The 18672-nt window shown below is 39.3% G+C and overlaps 1 protein-coding gene across 5 annotated transcripts in view; it reads right to left on the reverse strand.

Moving 5' to 3' along the window:
• Positions 1–694: 694 nt before the first annotated feature.
• Positions 695–18672, reverse strand: part of smarcd3b (SWI/SNF related, matrix associated, actin dependent regulator of chromatin, subfamily d, member 3b) — a 49061-nt gene continuing 31083 nt past the window's right edge. For 2 of the 5 annotated variants that reach the window (XM_058394927.1, XM_058394925.1), the window contains exons 3-15: positions 17318–17407; positions 16182–16224; positions 14815–14937; positions 14398–14520; positions 11165–11260; positions 9603–9623; positions 9200–9301; positions 8875–9036; positions 7951–8048; positions 7212–7347; positions 7005–7127; positions 5905–6006; positions 695–4417 (exon numbers count right to left, since the gene is read on the reverse strand). In XM_058394927.1, coding sequence (XP_058250910.1) covers positions 4364–4417; positions 5905–6006; positions 7005–7127; positions 7212–7347; positions 7951–8048; positions 8875–9036; positions 9200–9301; positions 9603–9623; positions 11165–11260; positions 14398–14520; positions 14815–14937; positions 16182–16224; positions 17318–17407 — 1273 coding nt within the window. In that variant the 3' untranslated portion in view covers positions 695–4363. The remainder of the gene's footprint in view (positions 4418–5904; positions 6007–7004; positions 7128–7211; positions 7348–7950; positions 8049–8874; positions 9037–9199; positions 9302–9602; positions 9624–11164; positions 11261–14397; positions 14521–14814; positions 14938–16181; positions 16225–17317; positions 17408–18672) is intronic. The other 3 variants (XM_058394926.1, XM_058394929.1, XM_058394930.1) reach the window with 3 other exon arrangements.

An 18672-nucleotide genomic window follows, 5' to 3' on the forward strand; every position in this document is an offset into this window, starting at 1 on the left:
TGGCATTCAAAGTCTTGTGGTCCAAAGTCCATGTCAAGGTGGAAGTGCTCACTTTGCTCCTCTGGGTATGGTCCTATGTTCTTCCTCATTTCAACCAGCTCCACATAGTTCAGTCATTGTGATTACTTAGAAAACACTGAACCACTGTGACAATACTTTCTCCTTCCTACTGAGCTTCTTGGGGAATTCCTTACTCTCCAGGATCTTCTTTATCTGTGGTCTGACAAATACCCCAGCTTTGACTTTTGCCTCAGGCGTCTTAGGAAGGACTGCTCGAAGCCTGCTGGCTCCTTATCTAAAGCATTGACAAATTATTTCACAAGGCCCAATTTGATGTGCTGTGGTAGCTTCTGCATCAGTGCCTTCCAGAGATCCACCAAAGGCTCCCACTTGACATTCGGTCTGCTTATACTGATTCCACCTAGGCTAGCCCACCTGGTGCCAATGCCGGATGCTTATAGCCTATTGAAACCATCTGAAAATACTGGCGTTTCTTTTTAGCCAGCTAAACTAAACTGGTAGGCTTAAGGCCTCTGTATATATATTTCTATTAATATTGGAAAGTTCTAGAAGTCTGGAAATGATATATTTGACTATGTGCTATTGTACTTTCAGTAGTGAATCTGGCTTCAGACAGATCTCATTATCAGTACACACACATACACTTAAAGAAAAGACACAACAGCCTCAGGACCCAGTTTCTTTTACAAACTTTGGCAAGCGCTTTTTTTATTTACATCCACACTTGTGATTCTTCTACTACTTTCTCTCGGTTGAAAGTGGAACAACAGAAAAATGCAGAACAGGAAGAGTGAGAAATGTAATCATAGTGTAGCATCAAAAACACCCTAGTCACCCTACTGCATGTGTACAGAAAGTTCATTAACATCGACTAGAAAACCACTCGGTTAATACATCATGTGCATCCATTGCATACAAACTGCTCTGTGTTGACATCAGACTTAAAATACAGGCCACGGCTGGCATCGAGAGCTGGTGGAAATTGACTTGAGACGTGAGTGAAGATTCGCATGCAGGAGTAAGCCGATGTAAAAGGAACAACTTGAGCGTACTCGTGCATTAGGCTCTAAAAGTCAGACAAAGGATTGCATGAGCTATGAAAATAAATCTAATAATGCCTTACGTTGTTCTTTGCATAATTTGGTGGATCTTTTTTGGGTGGTGTTTTAACCTAGCAGTGCAATGTCAGTGTCATCTCTGTGGTAAATATGGAATCAGATGAACATGTTGCACTTGTTTAGAACAACTGATAAAAAAATAACACCATTAGTGACAGATTTTTAGACTCTGGATCTGTAGTGGCTTCATCATTCCACCAGGTGAACTGCAGAAATCAGCAGGAAAACAGAAAATAGTGGGCAATTAAGGCTCCACACGGTGTCGAAGCTGTAACAGCTGAAATGTAGCGTGGTCTGTGATACAGTGGATGCTGTGATTCAGGAGATTCAGCAGGGGACGCTCTAGTCTTGATGAACTACACAGAACCTGGATGCTGAATCTTGGTAGAAATCTGTTGTGTGCTATTTTTTTTTCCATACTAAAATCACTAAGTCTTTTATAAAGACAAGACAACAGCAATACAGAAGATTAAAAAAAAAACAAAACAAAAAAAACAGTAGCTGACCAGAAGGGGTCATCATTTGTCCATTTTCTTTTTTTTTGACCCTCTGTGAGTATCGGTGTTCTTCTGGTTTCCTCCGTCAGTCTGAAGAGTGTTAAACGTCCGTGTATGAAAGTATAAAAATCTGTCCATGCAGCATGCATAGGCTTTTAAGAAAGTGTATGCTGACCCTCGGCGATCGTTTCTGACCGAGGCTGCGCTGAAACTGTGAAATCTTCTTCCATGAGAAGATGCGTTTGGATCCATTTATACCTGGATGTAAAACCCTCTAACTGGGCTGGGAACCAACACACACAGCCACTGGGGAGCGAGGACAATATTACACCAGTGATACAGTACACAACATATCGACTAGCAAAATGAGCACAGGTCAACTTTTCCTTCATTTCGTTCCCTTGTATTAAGCGAACAGTGTTTAATGACTGACTCGTGATTAACAACTTAGTGCAAAAGTTTGAAAAGTTGTGGTACTCGACTGAGGTGTTTTTTTTTCTTCTTTCTTTTTCTTTTTTAATCTACAAACTAAACATAATATATAACAGTTTCTACAGCGTTCACTCAGTGCCCTTCATTGTGAAATTACGTAATAAATACCTTAACCCTAAGCTGCTGAGACCGCTGGTAGAAATCCACCATGAAAGCCGTAAAACAGACAGAATACGATATCAGTACTGTTAATAATTTCATGTACAGTAAACAGAGGATTTGGACCCACAAGAAATAACCCTCAATAAAATCATGCGTCAGTGTTCATTCAATCCTGACCTGTGGTCTGTTGAATAAAGCATTTAAGCAAAGGTGTCCAATTCCTTTTTTTTTCTGACTGTGCTTGATACTGGACTTTCACCCAACCTTCATTGCAGGTTAAAGACCTCGCAAAACGACGGGGTTTTAAAAAAATACTTCCAATTTCAATACTTTAAGTAGTAGCTGTTGTTCGACGAACTTCATTCAAATGTTAAGATTCAGCTGGAGAAAGCAGCAAGATTTTCACACATGGACTGCTGGCCAGCAGCGTAGCTCATTATACTTCATATAAACTTGACTCTAGTAAAACAGCATGGGTTTGTTTTTCGAGAACTTGATCCCATGATTTTAATCATATGTGACATGTTCCACATCGTTTCGAGTTTGGCCTGTTTGTGTAGAAACGATGTGCTTCTATAAACCCACTTCTGGTCTGTTTTTTGGGTTTTTTTTGGTTATGATTTAAATAAGGTCTCCGCTTTTAGACTGTGCCAATACTGTTGTAAATGTCAACCAACAAATATAGATGGGAAGCTCTTAAACATTAAAAAGGGGCATTTACTACTTTTGGAGGAAAAGCTGTATAAAAGCTAATCAGCTCCACATTACATCGCTCTCCTGCTTTCTTCTGTTTATTTTGGAGAAACTTGAACGAACAAGCTGGGGGGTTTATGATGCTTTATATCTGAATATATTGCATTTTAGTGGAAAAAATAAAAGCTCAAGGTCATATCTCTGAAATCTTCGAAAAAGGTTTGGAAAATCTTGAACGATGGAGCAGGTCACATATTACACAATGTCATTTCATCCTTCATGGGTTCCACACATTATAAATACTGATAAAAAATACACTTTGTATTGCGTCTCCGCTTTGTATTGTGGCTTTAGTGTGCAGAACAGAGTAATTCGTACACATGTACAAATTGTTATACATTAACTACCTACATCAGACTGAGAACTGCTCTGTAATTGTGCAGAGATTAGAATAAAGAGGTGGAATATGGTGTGAAACTCTAAATATTGACCAGTGGATTCGATTTACAACAGAATAATGCTTCACAGTCAATACAGAACGAACACTGAGTCAGGACTTGTGAGAACTGACGTATCAGGGATGGACAAATTTTTCATTCCTACTTAATTCTGACTGACTTTCGTAAAATGAAAATGCACTTCAGGGCCGTGAGACGCGCTTCAATGATGCAATTTTAGCATACCCTAACTATCGTTGTTTCACAATTTGCTTAATTACTAGTTAGTGTGCAGGGAAGACAGATATTTTTTTCACACAGTTATGTGGATACCAAATGCCAGAAATGTAAATAAATCACTTCACGATTTTCTGTAGCTCTTATCCTACACCCAGCTCGTATCTCTGCCTGGCAGACTAGCTAATATAACCTCTTGATTTGTCCATCCCTGTAGTTACTCATCCACTTCGTACCTCCTTAACCTTAAGCACACACCATACAAAATTTTTAGAGTTTGCTGTATGTGATTCTAATATGGATAGTTAAATCATTTGTACATATCCAAGAATTCGACTCCATTAAGCAGCAGCTTACTGAAGACCTCTACATTAAGAGGGAACCAATTAAATATATAACTAAAATGATCAAAACAGTAATACTGATAAACCGTTGAAAAACGCGTATCAAAAGAAATCCTGTTGGCCTAAACATGACACGTTTCCACTTAGGAAACGATTTGTGATTTGACGTCTCGATGTAAAATATATTAGGAGGCAGAGCACCGTGACTGGCTGATACAGAAACAGAAGGGGTCCTCGGAACGGCTGCGTGTAATTGGGCCTCGGGTCACAGTGACAACTAAAACACGAGGAGACACACACCCACACACACGTACCAATACACACACACTGAGTGTAGAAAACAATGTGGCAATAATGAGGACATTCGTGTGGCTCAGACTGTAGAAGTGTTGTCAGATTGGGAGCTGGTGTCTGGGTTTGGTCTAGGTGTTCCTCATAGCCAGGGCTTGTTCCAGCTCTTGCCTTCTCTGTTGAATCTGTGAGATGGAAATGAGAAAGGAGAATTCAATGAATTCTTTCTCTGTGGAAGGAAGAAGGATGGAGAAACAAAAACAGCCTCCAAAACTGACCAGTTTGGGAGGCGGTGGTATGAATCTGATTACACAGAGGAAGTATCATCAATACAATACATACATGTATATATATATATATATATTTTTTACTGTATGTATGTATGTATGTATGTATGTAAAAAAACATAAATAAACATATATATATATATATATATATATATATGATTATTTATGTTTTTTTACATACATACAGTAAAATAATTAAATAATCAGGGATAAGATCCTAAGCTCTTGGAATGGTAATGTTCGGGTCACCATAGGGGATCATTTGGTCTGCATGTTTTGATTTCGCACAGGTTTTAACACCAGATGACCTTCATGCTGTAACCCTCCCATTTTATCCAGGCTTGGGAGCGGCATGAGCTTACTCTTCAGTGGTTGGGTTAGCTCCCTGCGTGGGAATCGAACCCAGGTCATGGAAATGAGAGTGCAGGATCCTGCTGCTGGACCACCAGGAGGATCCCAAGCTCTTGAAATAAAGAGGAGTTTATCTTGCTTTGGTTGGAATGGCATCTTTTTCCACTTCGGACCGTTCAACATGGACACCTCTGTGTTCAACAAGCTAGCAATCTAACTGCATACATTCCGCCCTCAAAACAGCCATCTGTACAGGTAATACTTTAGGTTTTTCAAGCAAATATGTCTGACATTAATTGGATTCAAACAAGCAAGTACTTGTACAAATACACCATCACTTGTTTAAAGGTAAGAAGTGCTACTTTGTGCAGCCATGGTGATTTATTCTCAGCCTCAAACTGTTGGCTGAGCATCTGATGCATTTGACACAGAAAATTGAAAAAACTTCAGGAGTTTTGAAGTCGTCATCTGATTGGTTAGATTCTACAGGATTTTCAGGAGATGTATGTGTAGTGTTTTTTAACGGCCCACCGGGAAACATAGTCGTGACTCATGAAAAAAGGACGCATTGTGTTTAGAACTGTGACCATGAGCGCTTATGAGGATCAGCTAAATGCTGTGAAGTTCACGGTATAGACTTACTTAAAAGAACGCTCAATGGTTGCGCACCTATGGTTTTTATAGGGACATTGACTTTACCATTTCACAACGCTAAAAATGATGCTGAACAAAACGAGCTGTGATTGGTTGCTCTACATGTCAGTCAGATGCCCTCTTGGGCAATCCTTGGCCAATAAAAGCTGCTATGAAGTCCAGACCTTCTGCCATCAGTTTTAAGGTCTGGCTACATGAAACTAATGTTAATTTGACATCACTCCATTAACAGGAAAGGAACCGGTAGTTGAGAAAACAACATCTAAGTTTATCAGTGATAATTTCAAATTGAGTGGGTGGTTTTACTGGGTGAAGGTGGTGAGTTACAAATTGCAGACTTGAACTGAAAGCATAGGTAGTCCTGTAAAAAGTTGTTTTACCTTGCAGTAGAAGTAGCGACTGACTGCCTCTTGAGACCAGGGCTGGTAGTAAAACTCCGCCCTCCTTTCCTCCTCCGGATTCCCAACGACGTCCGTCATTAGCTGTGACCAAATAGAATGTAAAACAGGATATTTGAGGGTTCGCAGTCATATAAAATACGCAGAATGTCCAATATGACTAAATGTAGACAAATGGACTTGTGTAATATTAAGACATGTTCTGAATGGCTTCACAACATTCTCTTAAGTGTTAGGAAATGTCTTCAGTAACCATGACTTACTACTACTGGAATTTTTGAATGAACTATGTGGCACAATATAAATAATAATATCAATAATGACTCCAGTATTGGAACACCATTTATGTATAAAGTGACTGAGATGAGTCGCAGTTACATCTATGACTTTCATAACTAAATAAACTTCAGCTATATGTTGATATGTAAAAAAAACCTGACTGTGACGCAGAATTTTAAGTTTGAGACTTAAAATCTATAAGACATGAAAGTTTCATGGTACTAGGAAAAATACATATATTTAAAAATAATACATTTTATACTTTTTGGTTTTAATACAAAACAAAATAGTACATTTAGCGCATAATAGTCAGTTATGCATCTAGTACTTTCTTATTATGCAGATGGGTGATGATGTGTTATTTATGAATTGCTTAAAAAACCGATCAACTTGAACAGTTTAATCAATATTTTTTAAAGTTTATAATCAATAAGAAAATCAATGACACAACTGATTTGTCCTATAGACTAAACGTTAAATTAATGACATGATCTGTTTAAGTCTTAAACAGTTTTGTAAAGCATCAGTCTTATGAGTGACTGAGTTGCTAATTTAGACAAAGTGATATGAAAGGAGTGCATTAATATAACACTTTCATTAAAATTACTGTTGGAACCACTGTCAAAGCTGCTGTTATTAACAAAACAAATCACCATCTTTCGACTAATCAGATTCGAACAGTGCTGTGGTATAATCAGGAATAATACTACGGACTCAGCCTCAGACTCAAACTTTGGAAATAAAATATGTCACCAGTCTGTGTCTGAAGATTGACTGATGTTGTACAGGTGTGAAGAACTCACTTTGAGATCTCTGCTCTGGGATTTCAGCCAGTCCTGGATGTAACCCTTGGGATCTCGGGAGAAACTGAGCATGAAGTCTCTCTGAATCTTCAGCTGGTTGATGGACTCAATAGTCTCGTGGATCTGTAACAGGTTAAGATCAGATTTGAGAATTCCTCCTAAGATCTAACAGTGATGATCATGTGAATGTGGGATTGTGATGATTACTTTGTTGTCCAGAGAGGCAATCTCCTGCTGATTGGCTGTCGAGAGCAGGAAGTTACTCATCTGGGCTTTGAGTGGATCCTCCACTTCGACATCTATGTCATAGCAGGCTGTTTTCTTCTGATCATTTGGGTCCACACTGTAAAGTATGAGAAAACCATTAAGTTATGTAAAATACATTTTTCTCTTTAGTCATGACAAGCTTTGCTCAGTTTCAAAAATTAAACTTGGTAATCCTTTGTCTTGACTACTAAGTAGCTTTTATTTGTCACATATACATTACTGCACAGTGAAATTCTTTCTTCACGTATCCCATCTTTACAGGGTTGGGGTCAGAGTACAGGGTCAGCCATGATACAGTGCACCTGGAGCAGGGGGGGTTGGGGGATTTTGCTCAAGGGCCCAATGCTGGCAGCTTGGTTGGGCTTGAACCCTGATCAACAACCAAGCGCCTTAATCACCTGAGCTACCACTACCCTGAGCTACTTGTGAATTGAAGCAAAGCTCTTTCATTCCTATGTTTAATCTTAAGGTTACACACCAAGACAAAAAGTCTTTAACACATGCTAATGATGGAATGAACCAACAAGTGGAATGAACCATCGACATTTTATACAACTGTGTGCTTCTAACTTTGTAGCAACAGTTTGGAGAAGGCAAACTTTTGGCCATATAGTGCATTAAGGCTGACCCCAGTCAAAAGAAGTCTATATGCAAAGACTGGATGAACAGACAGACTAACCTGATGACGTGGTTTATGACGATGGGGTCAGGGGGAAGCAGCAGGTTAGTCAGGCGCTGAGGAATCTCGGAGAACTTCAGCCGAGGGCAGTCAAAAATCTACAATGGAATGAAGTAGCAAGAGAGAGACAAGTTTTTTTTACTTCACATACTCATTTAAAGTTTCATCTAATTCATCCATTTATCCTTACCAATCTGGTAACTAATGAAAATAATTATTTCTTAAAACATATTTACTGCAATACTGAACCGTAAAAATTCAAAGGTTAATCAACACATTATTTTTTCTTCAATTAAATGTGAGCAATATACTCCTGCGTGTTAATTAAAAACTAATTGAATTCTCCAGTCTGATTGGTCAGAAGCTGTTGATTCTTTCACAGCACAGCTTTGTGAACTGGTTTTCACTGGTAATGGTTTTCATTAATGCAGTAATTTAACTACATGATTGTTTCTATAGTAACAACATATTCACAGGTACCTGCCTACTTATAAACAGATTTTAAAAATGATCATTGATATGATGAAGTTTTCTGTGAGAAAATGTTTCATGGAGGGAGTCTCAGATTTCAGCATTTGTTACAGTTTAATTTTATCCATTGCAAAATAAATGAACAAAAAGTTCCTTATAGCTCTGGTTTAAGGGTATAAAAACTACTAAAAATACTAAAAAAATTTTACCAGTTAACCTCAAACATGTTAATGTTTAATGTTATAAATGTTACTGGTATGAACACTGGTGCATGCACAAAAGTATTAAAAACAATTAATACAAGTGTTAGCATTTCTTAAAGTTATTTATAGTGTATGTGGTTTGTTCATATTATAACTTACAAAGGAATCTATACAAAAACAGTACTCAGAATATCTCTTCGGTTAACTCGGGGCCTGAGTGAAATGTAATTCTTTTAGTCACAGTCTTTACCTGCTGAAAGTATTTATCACAGTTGATATACTCTTTGTCGTGGGAGTCCTGCAGCTTGTTGGTTTTGATGTACTGCCACAGGGCCTGGATGATACACGAGCGGGTCTGAGTGTGGATACCCAACAGCCGAGCGAGCCGCGGATCCAACTTAAACTGAGGAGGCTGCGAACAGACGAACACATTTATTATGAATAAACATCGTCTTGGACTGATTTTCTATATAGCAATGAAGAGGCACTATAAATCAAAGCCATAGATGGTGCTAATATGTGAACAGAATGCAAATTTGACCCAAGCTATTTGATAGTTTATACTACAGTCTCACCTGATAATCCAGCATTAACAGCAGAGTACAGCGTACATTGACATCGCCTGGCCTTTTCACCTGGAAGCCGTCAGTCTCCTGAGTGGTGGGAGTGCGATGCCACTAGGATACAAAAAAAACACTCAAAATTCATTTATGCATAAATATAGTCACTGGAAAAAAAACACACATAAGCTTTGTGTTGAAGAAACTATTTTTATAAAATGATGTCATGCCAAATCTATATTAGAATACATTTCTACATAAAACAGTTTTCTTGTCCCTGATCTACATTACGTATGTAAACTATAACCCATGAATGATGTAGTAACTCAGTCAATGCTGTTCTGTTAGCACTTGAATAAATGAAATGAAAAGTAATTATCATCACACTGTTTGGACTGTGTGCAAGGCTGAAGCTTACCTGAGCCCCGCTGCTCAGCAGCTGAAAAGAAAAACACTTGAAGCTCCTTGAGTTTTTTAGGCAGCTACACTCTCTAAGCATGCACCACATGCATCTTACTAACTGCTGTGGCCAATGTTTTATCTGTAGCCTACTATTAAATATTACACATTTATAAGAAGCACGTTAAGCAAATAACAATTTTTATGAAACTCTTATGGGTGATATGTCTGTAAGATCAGTCTATAAATATACATAGAGAAGATGTTGGATTGAGGAGTTTACTGTGTTTGACAGTGTAGGTGTTTCTCTTGGGGATCAAGCTGAAGAGGCATGAGCTCCAGTCAAACACTGCAATGCCTCACAATAATCTATCTCTAAGCATGGCTGTTTTTTTCGTTTACATTTTAGCCAGTTTGCCAAAAGAAAAGTGGGCTACACTACCTACACTATATAGCCAAAAGTATTTGAACAGCTGACTCTCACACCCATATGTACGTCTTCCTTAAACTTTTGCCACACAGTTAGATGCACACAATTGTCTAGAATGTCTTTGCATACTGTAGAGTCACAATTTCCCTTCACTGGCAATAAGTAGATTAAACCTGCATGACATTGTCCCTGTACACAAAGCCAGCTTTATGAAGACATGGTTTGTGAAGGTTGGAGTGGAAGAACTGGAGTGTCCTGAACAGAGCCTTAACCTCAACCTCACTGAACCTTTGGGATGGACTGGAACACCTCCTCACCTGACATCAGTGTCTGATCTCACTAATGCTCTTGTAGCTGAATCAACACAAATCCCCACACCAAAATCTAAGAAACTATATATTTATATATACATAAAAAAGGTTAATCTGGAATAAGATGTACAACAAGCACATATGGGTGTTGTGGTCAGGTGGTCAGGCCACCATCTTTGGCCATATAGTATATTTTGCTATCATTGAGCTGAGATTCAGTCTTGAAATAGATAACAATCCAAAATGGCACTATTACCATGCTGTGTACATGAGCAAATAATTATTGTGAGGTAAAACATGCTAACTTGCACATGTATAAGCTTCAACACCAATCAAAAACCTGTTAACGATCCCCAGTCTGAGGTATATGTTTAGCTAACCACTGGTGTAATAGATACAGTCCAATTTAATTTTTATGTAAAAAAAAAATTCACATTTGTCCTTATTATACAAATGTATTTATTCACAAGTATTCACAATTCATCAGAAAAACTACGCGGCTAGCAAAACATGACAAGAACCGAACAGGAAAATTGAAGTTTTCCAGGCAACTGATTTGAACACCAGGGGGCCAGCAAACATTATGAATGCTGTAATATATTTTCATAAAAACATTTCTGGAAGTTTTACCGAAACTATGAACAGAGGTGAACTAAAATCTGGACTAGAATCTGTCTGATTATTGAGCGCACATCTGTAATTAAATGTGTCAGAGCTACTAAAGTTGAAGGCTTACTGACTACCCATGAACCATGTGCTTACTAGCTATAACATTATTTAACATTAAATTCTATAGAAAAGTAGAGATCCTGTGGAGATTACAGTAGACTGAAAGCTCACCTCCACTAGATGGTTGTCTGGTCCGTATAGATCTTTATCCAGCTCAATCACCAGGCTCTTAAAGAAGGATGAAAACTTTCTTTTCACTTTTCCTGGCTGGAAAGAAGAAAGAAAATGTGTTTTAATGAGCAGTGTGTTCATATGATATATTGCAAATGCATATTTGATCTTTTCCAGTGTAAACCTTAGGCGTGGCGAACTTTTTTTTTTCAACAATGATATCATTCCATTCCAACCAAAGACCAGCGCTACTGTATAAAACTGTCATCGTCGACTACTGTTTCCATTTGTGTGGTTGCAGAGCGCTGTTTTGCTTAAACAGTTGGCTAGACATTCAGGCTTTTTGGCTACTTCTTTTTTGGTAAACCCATCACCCACCTCAGTATCCAAGCAAAACAAGCAACCGCTGGAGCGAATCACTGGCCAACACGGAAACCATATTCGGAGACTAAACAATATACTTGTTTATGGCTGAAAGAACAGGATGAATTTTCCGAACATTATTTTGTTGTTCTTTCCAAGGTAAAACAATATCATACTCCAGTCTGTCTTTGGTGCATGATATAGAGGCAGAAAATGTATTTAAAAAATTTAAGAAAAAGTCATATGGGTCCAATGGTTAATGTTTGCACAGGAGCAGAAGAATGACCTCATTGGTAAGTGGAGCATATTGCAGTGGCGGAAACTTGGAGCCGACCCAAATAATTTTAACCTCACCATGCTAAAACACACATAGCTGCCATTTAAAGGCTATGAGGTCACTCCGACAAGAGCACATGAGCTGCAGCTCTCGGCTCTTTCAGTTCCTCCAGATCGTGTGTTGACATTGGCTCATGGACCTGCATGCAAGTCTGAACAGCTCTACGAGCAGCACTGGAAAGACTACATAGAAAATCCTGGTGTTAACATAAGCTACAGAAAAATGATATATATATATATATATATATATATATGTAAATATTCTCAGAAATAATTCTTCCTCAGAAATTTCTTAGTATAAGCACTGAATAATTTCCCAAAGGTCTATGAGTAAATAAAATAATGGGGATTTGTCAGTCACGTATGAATTTATCATCTCCGTATGTTACATATTTCAAAATAAATACGCCGTCTGACTTGGCGACTGGTATGGGTTTTTTTTTTCAACGACTTTTTTTGGGACAAACAATGGAAACAGCTCTCATTATACATAGGTGTATATCATTACCAGGATTCCTCCCAATACCTCTTGGGAGAGTCTAGCACTATTTATTCCAATAAACAAATCACTTTCTGATCGGAAAAAGGAAAACTGGAAAACATACAGACACCAAAAGTACCAGTTATCACCACTGTAGTCTTTTGACTGGAAACTAAAGCTACAAAAGCAGTATCTTCTAAAGAATTGTTGTTTATGTTTATTTCTAGGTCTATGTGATCATGTGATGCTGTACTCCAGCTTCTTGTCAATGGTTTGACTGAATCTAGCTTCTTCATTCTACGTCCTCTCTTCAAGGCTACATGTTGAGTCCATTCTACTCTACCTTCAGCATCTAGTACAGTTTCGTAGTCATCATCTGGCCTTATATACTGCACAGCCTCATCTTTGTCCAGCTGTGAGACATCCTGCATGTCAAGCCGGATTGTAAATGAACTGGTCAAAATCTGCTTCTGTTCCTCTAAAGAACCATCGATGCCAGCATCTCTGCTATCTAACTTTTTAAATTGGAATTGGGAATTTAACTCCACTAAGGGATATTAAATAGAGCTATTCAGAATCTTTGACTGTGTTTCTGGGCAGATGGAATTATAATAGATAGATTATAAAATAAAAGATTTGCACAAAATCAATTTTTCTCCATCTGAGGAGAATGACCCTCATTCTGCCATTTAATATTTTTCTGAAAAGAGGAACACACACACACCATGCACACACACACACACACCTGAAAGTAACCACAAAAAATGAGACTGGATAGAGGCATGAACCTTGTTTCAATTTTTACTTTTGGTCATTTATTCTCACTTGGTTTGGCCCATATACTCCTGTCTCTTTGTATATATTAGGGAAATAGTCTTCAAAATGTTTTTGTCAGTTTTTCTAACCTACAATGCTACCTGCACCCAAAATCTATTATTTTTCCACCTTATACAGTTTGCACAAAACTGGGAATTAGTTGAAGCATATTTCATATATTCCTATATCCTTATGATTAGGGAGGCAACCACAATTTATATGAACGCAATACTGCTTAGAAAATTAGGGACTTATCTACCAGGTTGTATCTGCACCCTTAAGTTAGCTATCAAAGCACATGGTGTCCCATGGTCTTTAATGGAACTGTGCAAAGAGGTAGATTATCAACAAACAAAGTGTGGAGGTGAGACTCCCCAGATTTAGATCCTGGCTTTGATGCCAAAGCTGCACAGTTCAACCTCGTGTGCATCCACTAATCCTGAATCAATCTGGCCTGCAGGTTCCTGCCATTTTTCTTAACTCCATCTTGGTTCAAGAATTCCCTACTGGTACACAAATCTCAAAAAAAATTAAAACGATTCAGACGATTCAAACGATCTCAGTGTATGCAGCATCGTCCATCTTGCTTTTGAATGATTAACTAATTGCTTAACCTTTATGACGTAGGCTGTAAATGCAGAGGAGCAGCTGAGAAAATAATTGCCATCTGCTGGAAATCACCTCACCCTTTTCCCAGTACTTGCATATAAATGGCAGCTATACGGAGCTCTCAACAGCTGGACTTAATGCTGCTGATGGTATTTCTCTGAATCACAGACACTGTGCTGTTAATGCATTAATGAGCCTTCTGTGAAACTTACTATATTTATGTCTTGCGGTCAACTTCGAACACTTAGAGAGACCTGGCTCTCTCGTTTGATGTACGGAAGCATGGAGGTAACCGGTGTACAACTACAATGTAAAGCTGCTTAAAGAGCTTTATAAAGCTGAGCCTGTTAATGCAGTTCTCAGGAACATCAGTGAATCTACTCAAATTTTTCATGTTTCACTTCCAACTTCAGATTCAGATGGAAGTTTTCATTTCACAGCTCAAGAGAAATGAGTTTGAAGCCAAAACTTGCTGGAGACCCACGAGGACTGGAATGAGAATCTCTATGGGCTCGTCACTAATTACGTTCTTACGTGATTTGCCAATTTTAGTAAACATCTGTACCACACCTGCTACCGGAGTGAAAACGTGTGAATGTATACATGCTTTGTGAACCCACTGACTCACATCGTCAAGTAATTTTCCCTCCACCCGTAGCTCCCAGGATGCAATGCTTCCGTCTGAGTCCTCCGCGTCAGGCTTGGCTGGGTTGAATGTGTTGGAGATGTAGAGTCGCAGTTTGCGCTTTTGCTGTGAACAAAAAATAAAAAATAAAAGTAAAATTAGAAAGGGGCATGGTGCCAACATTTCACACTGCATTGCATTGACACGTATTATTGTTTCTGGGAAGGCTTTAGGGAAGTGGTTGACTTTACCTGAAGCAAATTCACAAGAATTTACATCTCAAAACTTTAAAAAACAAAAGTGCTTTGGTGTATCATTATCCATACGAGTTAAGCGTTTTCTCCAGCAATAATAAAACATATGTCTTAAAAAGAACATTACTCTGTGCCATAAGAGCAGAGTGTATTTATCATGACTAACCTTCATGGGTCGTTTCAGTGCTTCTTGAATGTCCACCCGCTTGCGCATTATGGTTTGGTCCAGTTTGCGCTCAAAGGCCAGCAGGTCCATATAAGCCTGGGACTCTGGGACTAACTCACGAATCTGAGGGGAGAGAATAAAATTCATTATGACATAAAAACCCACTGCATTTATAATGAAACCTTAAATACTCTGTTGACTACTGTGTCCTGATACGATGCAAGAAGCAGAAATGGGAAAATGCCATCAACAACATGCTCATGACTGGGTAGAGATGTCTAATATGAGTTTAAACCCAAAAGTTTCCATCTGGGCAAATACTTCTTCCTTAGTCTCATGGTCAATCGCGCTGCCTTTTCAAATGCGTGTTATCCGTCAGCATGTCTGCCCGCTCCCTCTGTGTGTCAGTCTGGGATTCAAATAAACACTGAAATGATCGCTGCAGTAGTGTTTAATGGTATGCTGTTAAGTGTTTGCTATCTGCCAAGAATCCACAGCAAACCCTCCAGTGCCACATTATCATGCACACACACAGATGGTTCGAGGACGTGTGTGCCAAAAGCTTCACTCCATACTGGGCACAGATCCATGGATTCAGACACTGCACCAATCTCTCTCTCTTTCTCTCTTTTTTCTTTCTCCGGAGACAGGAAGAAAGAAGAGAAGTGAGTACTCGGACTATGAGTAATGCGACTGGCGTCTCTGGTTCTGCCCTGTCTATCTATACAGGTCTGATAAAAACTCCCACTCACACTCACTCACAGGAATGAGTAAGACACAAAGCCGTAACCCATGTGGTCTATCTTTAAAACACACACATATATACACTGACACTCACAGGGTTTTTTTATCGCTCATGTCCCATGGTTGGTTAACCTAATAACAAGATAAAGATTAAAAACAGAGAGTGTATGTAGTGGGGAAACTGAGTGCTACTGCTGGTGAACACACACCTGCACCCTGCTCTGGGAGTTTCAGTCTCCATCACATTATTTGGGTTACAGCTCTCTCCGATACACCTGTGGACTCCTGACTCTCTGCCCTGAATATAAATGTCATTTTAGAGAACACGCCGTCCCTACTTTTAAGTTTGAATCCCATCCAGCCACATGTACACAGCTGGCCCCTAACCCTTATAGTGTCTCTTTCCTGTCACATATCCTGTCACATATTATGTGTCACCTATCACATAACATGTCTCTAAAAAGACATGATCAGCATCACAAAATCATATACGCTGTCTCAGCCACGCTGCACAGCCAAGCATTCCCTTACACACACATGCTCTCTTTCTCTCTCTCTCTCTCTCTCTCTCTCTCACACACACACATACCCAACAGAGATAATGTCAAGATCAGAGAACTCACCCTTTGTGGAAGAATCTTATCAGCCATTTTCCTCCTCTTGGTGCTGCAGAAAAGAGGGAGAAAGAAGAGACAGAGAGAAGGACACAACGAGGAGGGGGGATGAGATGTTACTATGGAGACCGATAGTGTAGCACCCGGGACATCTGCTAAAATTCTAGGGCTGGCCCAGGATGTAAGAATGCTGGCGCTGTGTGTGTATATGTGTGTATATGTGCGTGTGTGTGTGTGTTTGTTAGTGATTCCAGCCCAGATGGTGTCCGCCAACATGGGCAAAGAGATGGCTGGCAGAGCGACACCGACAGCTTCACAACGTGGAACCTGGCAAACATTTCCTGTGCAGGAGTGAAATTAGGTGTGTGTTCATCACTTTACTGGTGTGGATGTATTTGATTCTGCTATCGACATGAGTGCCATCAAACACATTTCCCTCCCTTCCTACTTCCCTACTTCGCTGTGAAAAGTCATTTTAGCACTCCAAATGAAATGCTTCTCTCTTCACTCTATGAGGGTGGGTTCAAAAGACATTCTAAACTACAGCAGAGATAGACAACACACACTCACACACACACACACGCAAACAGGACCATGCTGTGCATTGTCATAAGTGGACCTTTCATTCATTCAGGAGAGCCCTTGTCCTTAAAAAAAAACAAAAACAGTAGAGCAGACTTTCTACCACAAAGTCAGAGAATCACTCAGAACCCACAGCCTTTCCCCAAGGTCTTTGCTTATTTAAAGTAATTTAAAGTGACTCATGGGAACACTGTCGAATACTTGCTACGGGAGATGGGTCAAGTGACGTCAAGTCTGTGTTATAGTTTGGTCTGGAACTACATTTCCCATCATGCCATGCAGCACATCATGCAGATCCATGCATAGACACTCTGAAACAGGATAACCGATGCAATAAAACATTAAAGACTCTTCCTTTTAAAATAAGTCTGAACTCATTTCACTTTAAAATCAGTCTTCAGGGGTGAGGTTCAAAATGCTTGTTAAGGAATACTCAAACCAGTTTGGTGCAAGTGGGTGGGTTGGGGGTTTGGGAGGTTTTAGGGATCAGTAGGGAAGACTTGAGTCATGGGTGGGTTCAAAAAACGCACGAGAATCTATCATGCAGCAGAATCAACTCCTACTTTGATCCGAGTGTGGGATCTGATTGGGCCTCTCTCATGTCCATCTGTCTCCCTGGCATCTCACTGGCTCCAGGAAATCCCACCGGCTTCCTACGAGTCGATGGAATTTGAATGGGACTTGATTAGAAATTACTGACTTTTTTTTTTTTTACGTCTAGGTGAGAAAGCCGTTGAAAGCGTGTGTAGAGTTTAGTGCATTACTGAGGAATGAACAAAAGTAAGCCTACACAACCCAATGAACAAACCTTAACCATAAAAGAAATAAAAAAAAAAAAATTAGCATATAGTTTTCTAGCTGAAATATGTGTAATGATGACCAACCCTTTTCCTTGGATGCATATCTGAGTCTATTATTCTAATAATAGACCTAGTAAATACACAGATCAGCCATAACATTAAACCTACTAATAGGCTGATTATCTCGTTACAATGCACCTGTCAAGATGTGGGATATATTAAGCAGTAAGTGAACAGTCAGGTCTCAAAGTTGATGTGTTGTAAGCAGGAAAAATTGGCAAGTGTTAGGATCTGAGCGGCTTGCTGTGATGGCTAGACATCTACATCAGCGGTATGCAGTGATTAGTACCTACTAAAAGTGGTCCAAGGAAGGACAAGTGACATGGTCATGGACAAGACTCAAGTCTGGTCTGATCCCACAGAAGAGCTACTGTAATGTTCTTTGGCAAAGTTACTCATAATCCTTAAATTTCTCCTCCTTCCAACATATCTACTCTGAGAACTGACTGTTCACTTGCTGCCTAATATATCCCACTCTGTGACATCTGCCACTGTAACGAGATAATCAATGTTATTCACTTCACCCGTCAGTGGTTTTAATGTTGTGGCATTAATTCAGTGGCTCATACACCCACTTCTCAAGCAAAACAACAAATGCAAGATATGCACATAGTCCCAAGATATGCACATGGTCCCACGATATGCACATGGTCCCACAGGGTGCCACAAGCTTTGTATAACACACACACAATCACGTATGGTAGACATAACGGAAAGTCAAAACAGGTGCACTTGGTGTTCATCATCACAAAAAAAACCCCAAACCCCCAAAAAACAAACAGACATCTAGTCCTCAAATTAGTGCAATATGGTTAAAATTAAATAATCGTTGTTATGGTAACACCACAAAGGAAATTCAATTCCTCTGACGCTTTTAGATAAATGCTTTCCTCACACTGTAGCCTAAATGCTGTATAAATACTGTATCTACGTTTAGGCCTGGGGTAAAACCTTTTTTTGCTCACTGTCATGATGGATTCCAACATGGATACTCAAGCAATTGAGCAACATTCACCACGTTTTTACGAGAAGATCCCACAGGAACTGCACTCTCAGCA

The sequence above is a fragment of the Hemibagrus wyckioides genome, linkage group LG07 (assembly GCF_019097595.1).
Source record: "Hemibagrus wyckioides isolate EC202008001 linkage group LG07, SWU_Hwy_1.0, whole genome shotgun sequence".
NCBI lineage: Eukaryota > Metazoa > Chordata > Actinopteri > Siluriformes > Bagridae > Hemibagrus > Hemibagrus wyckioides.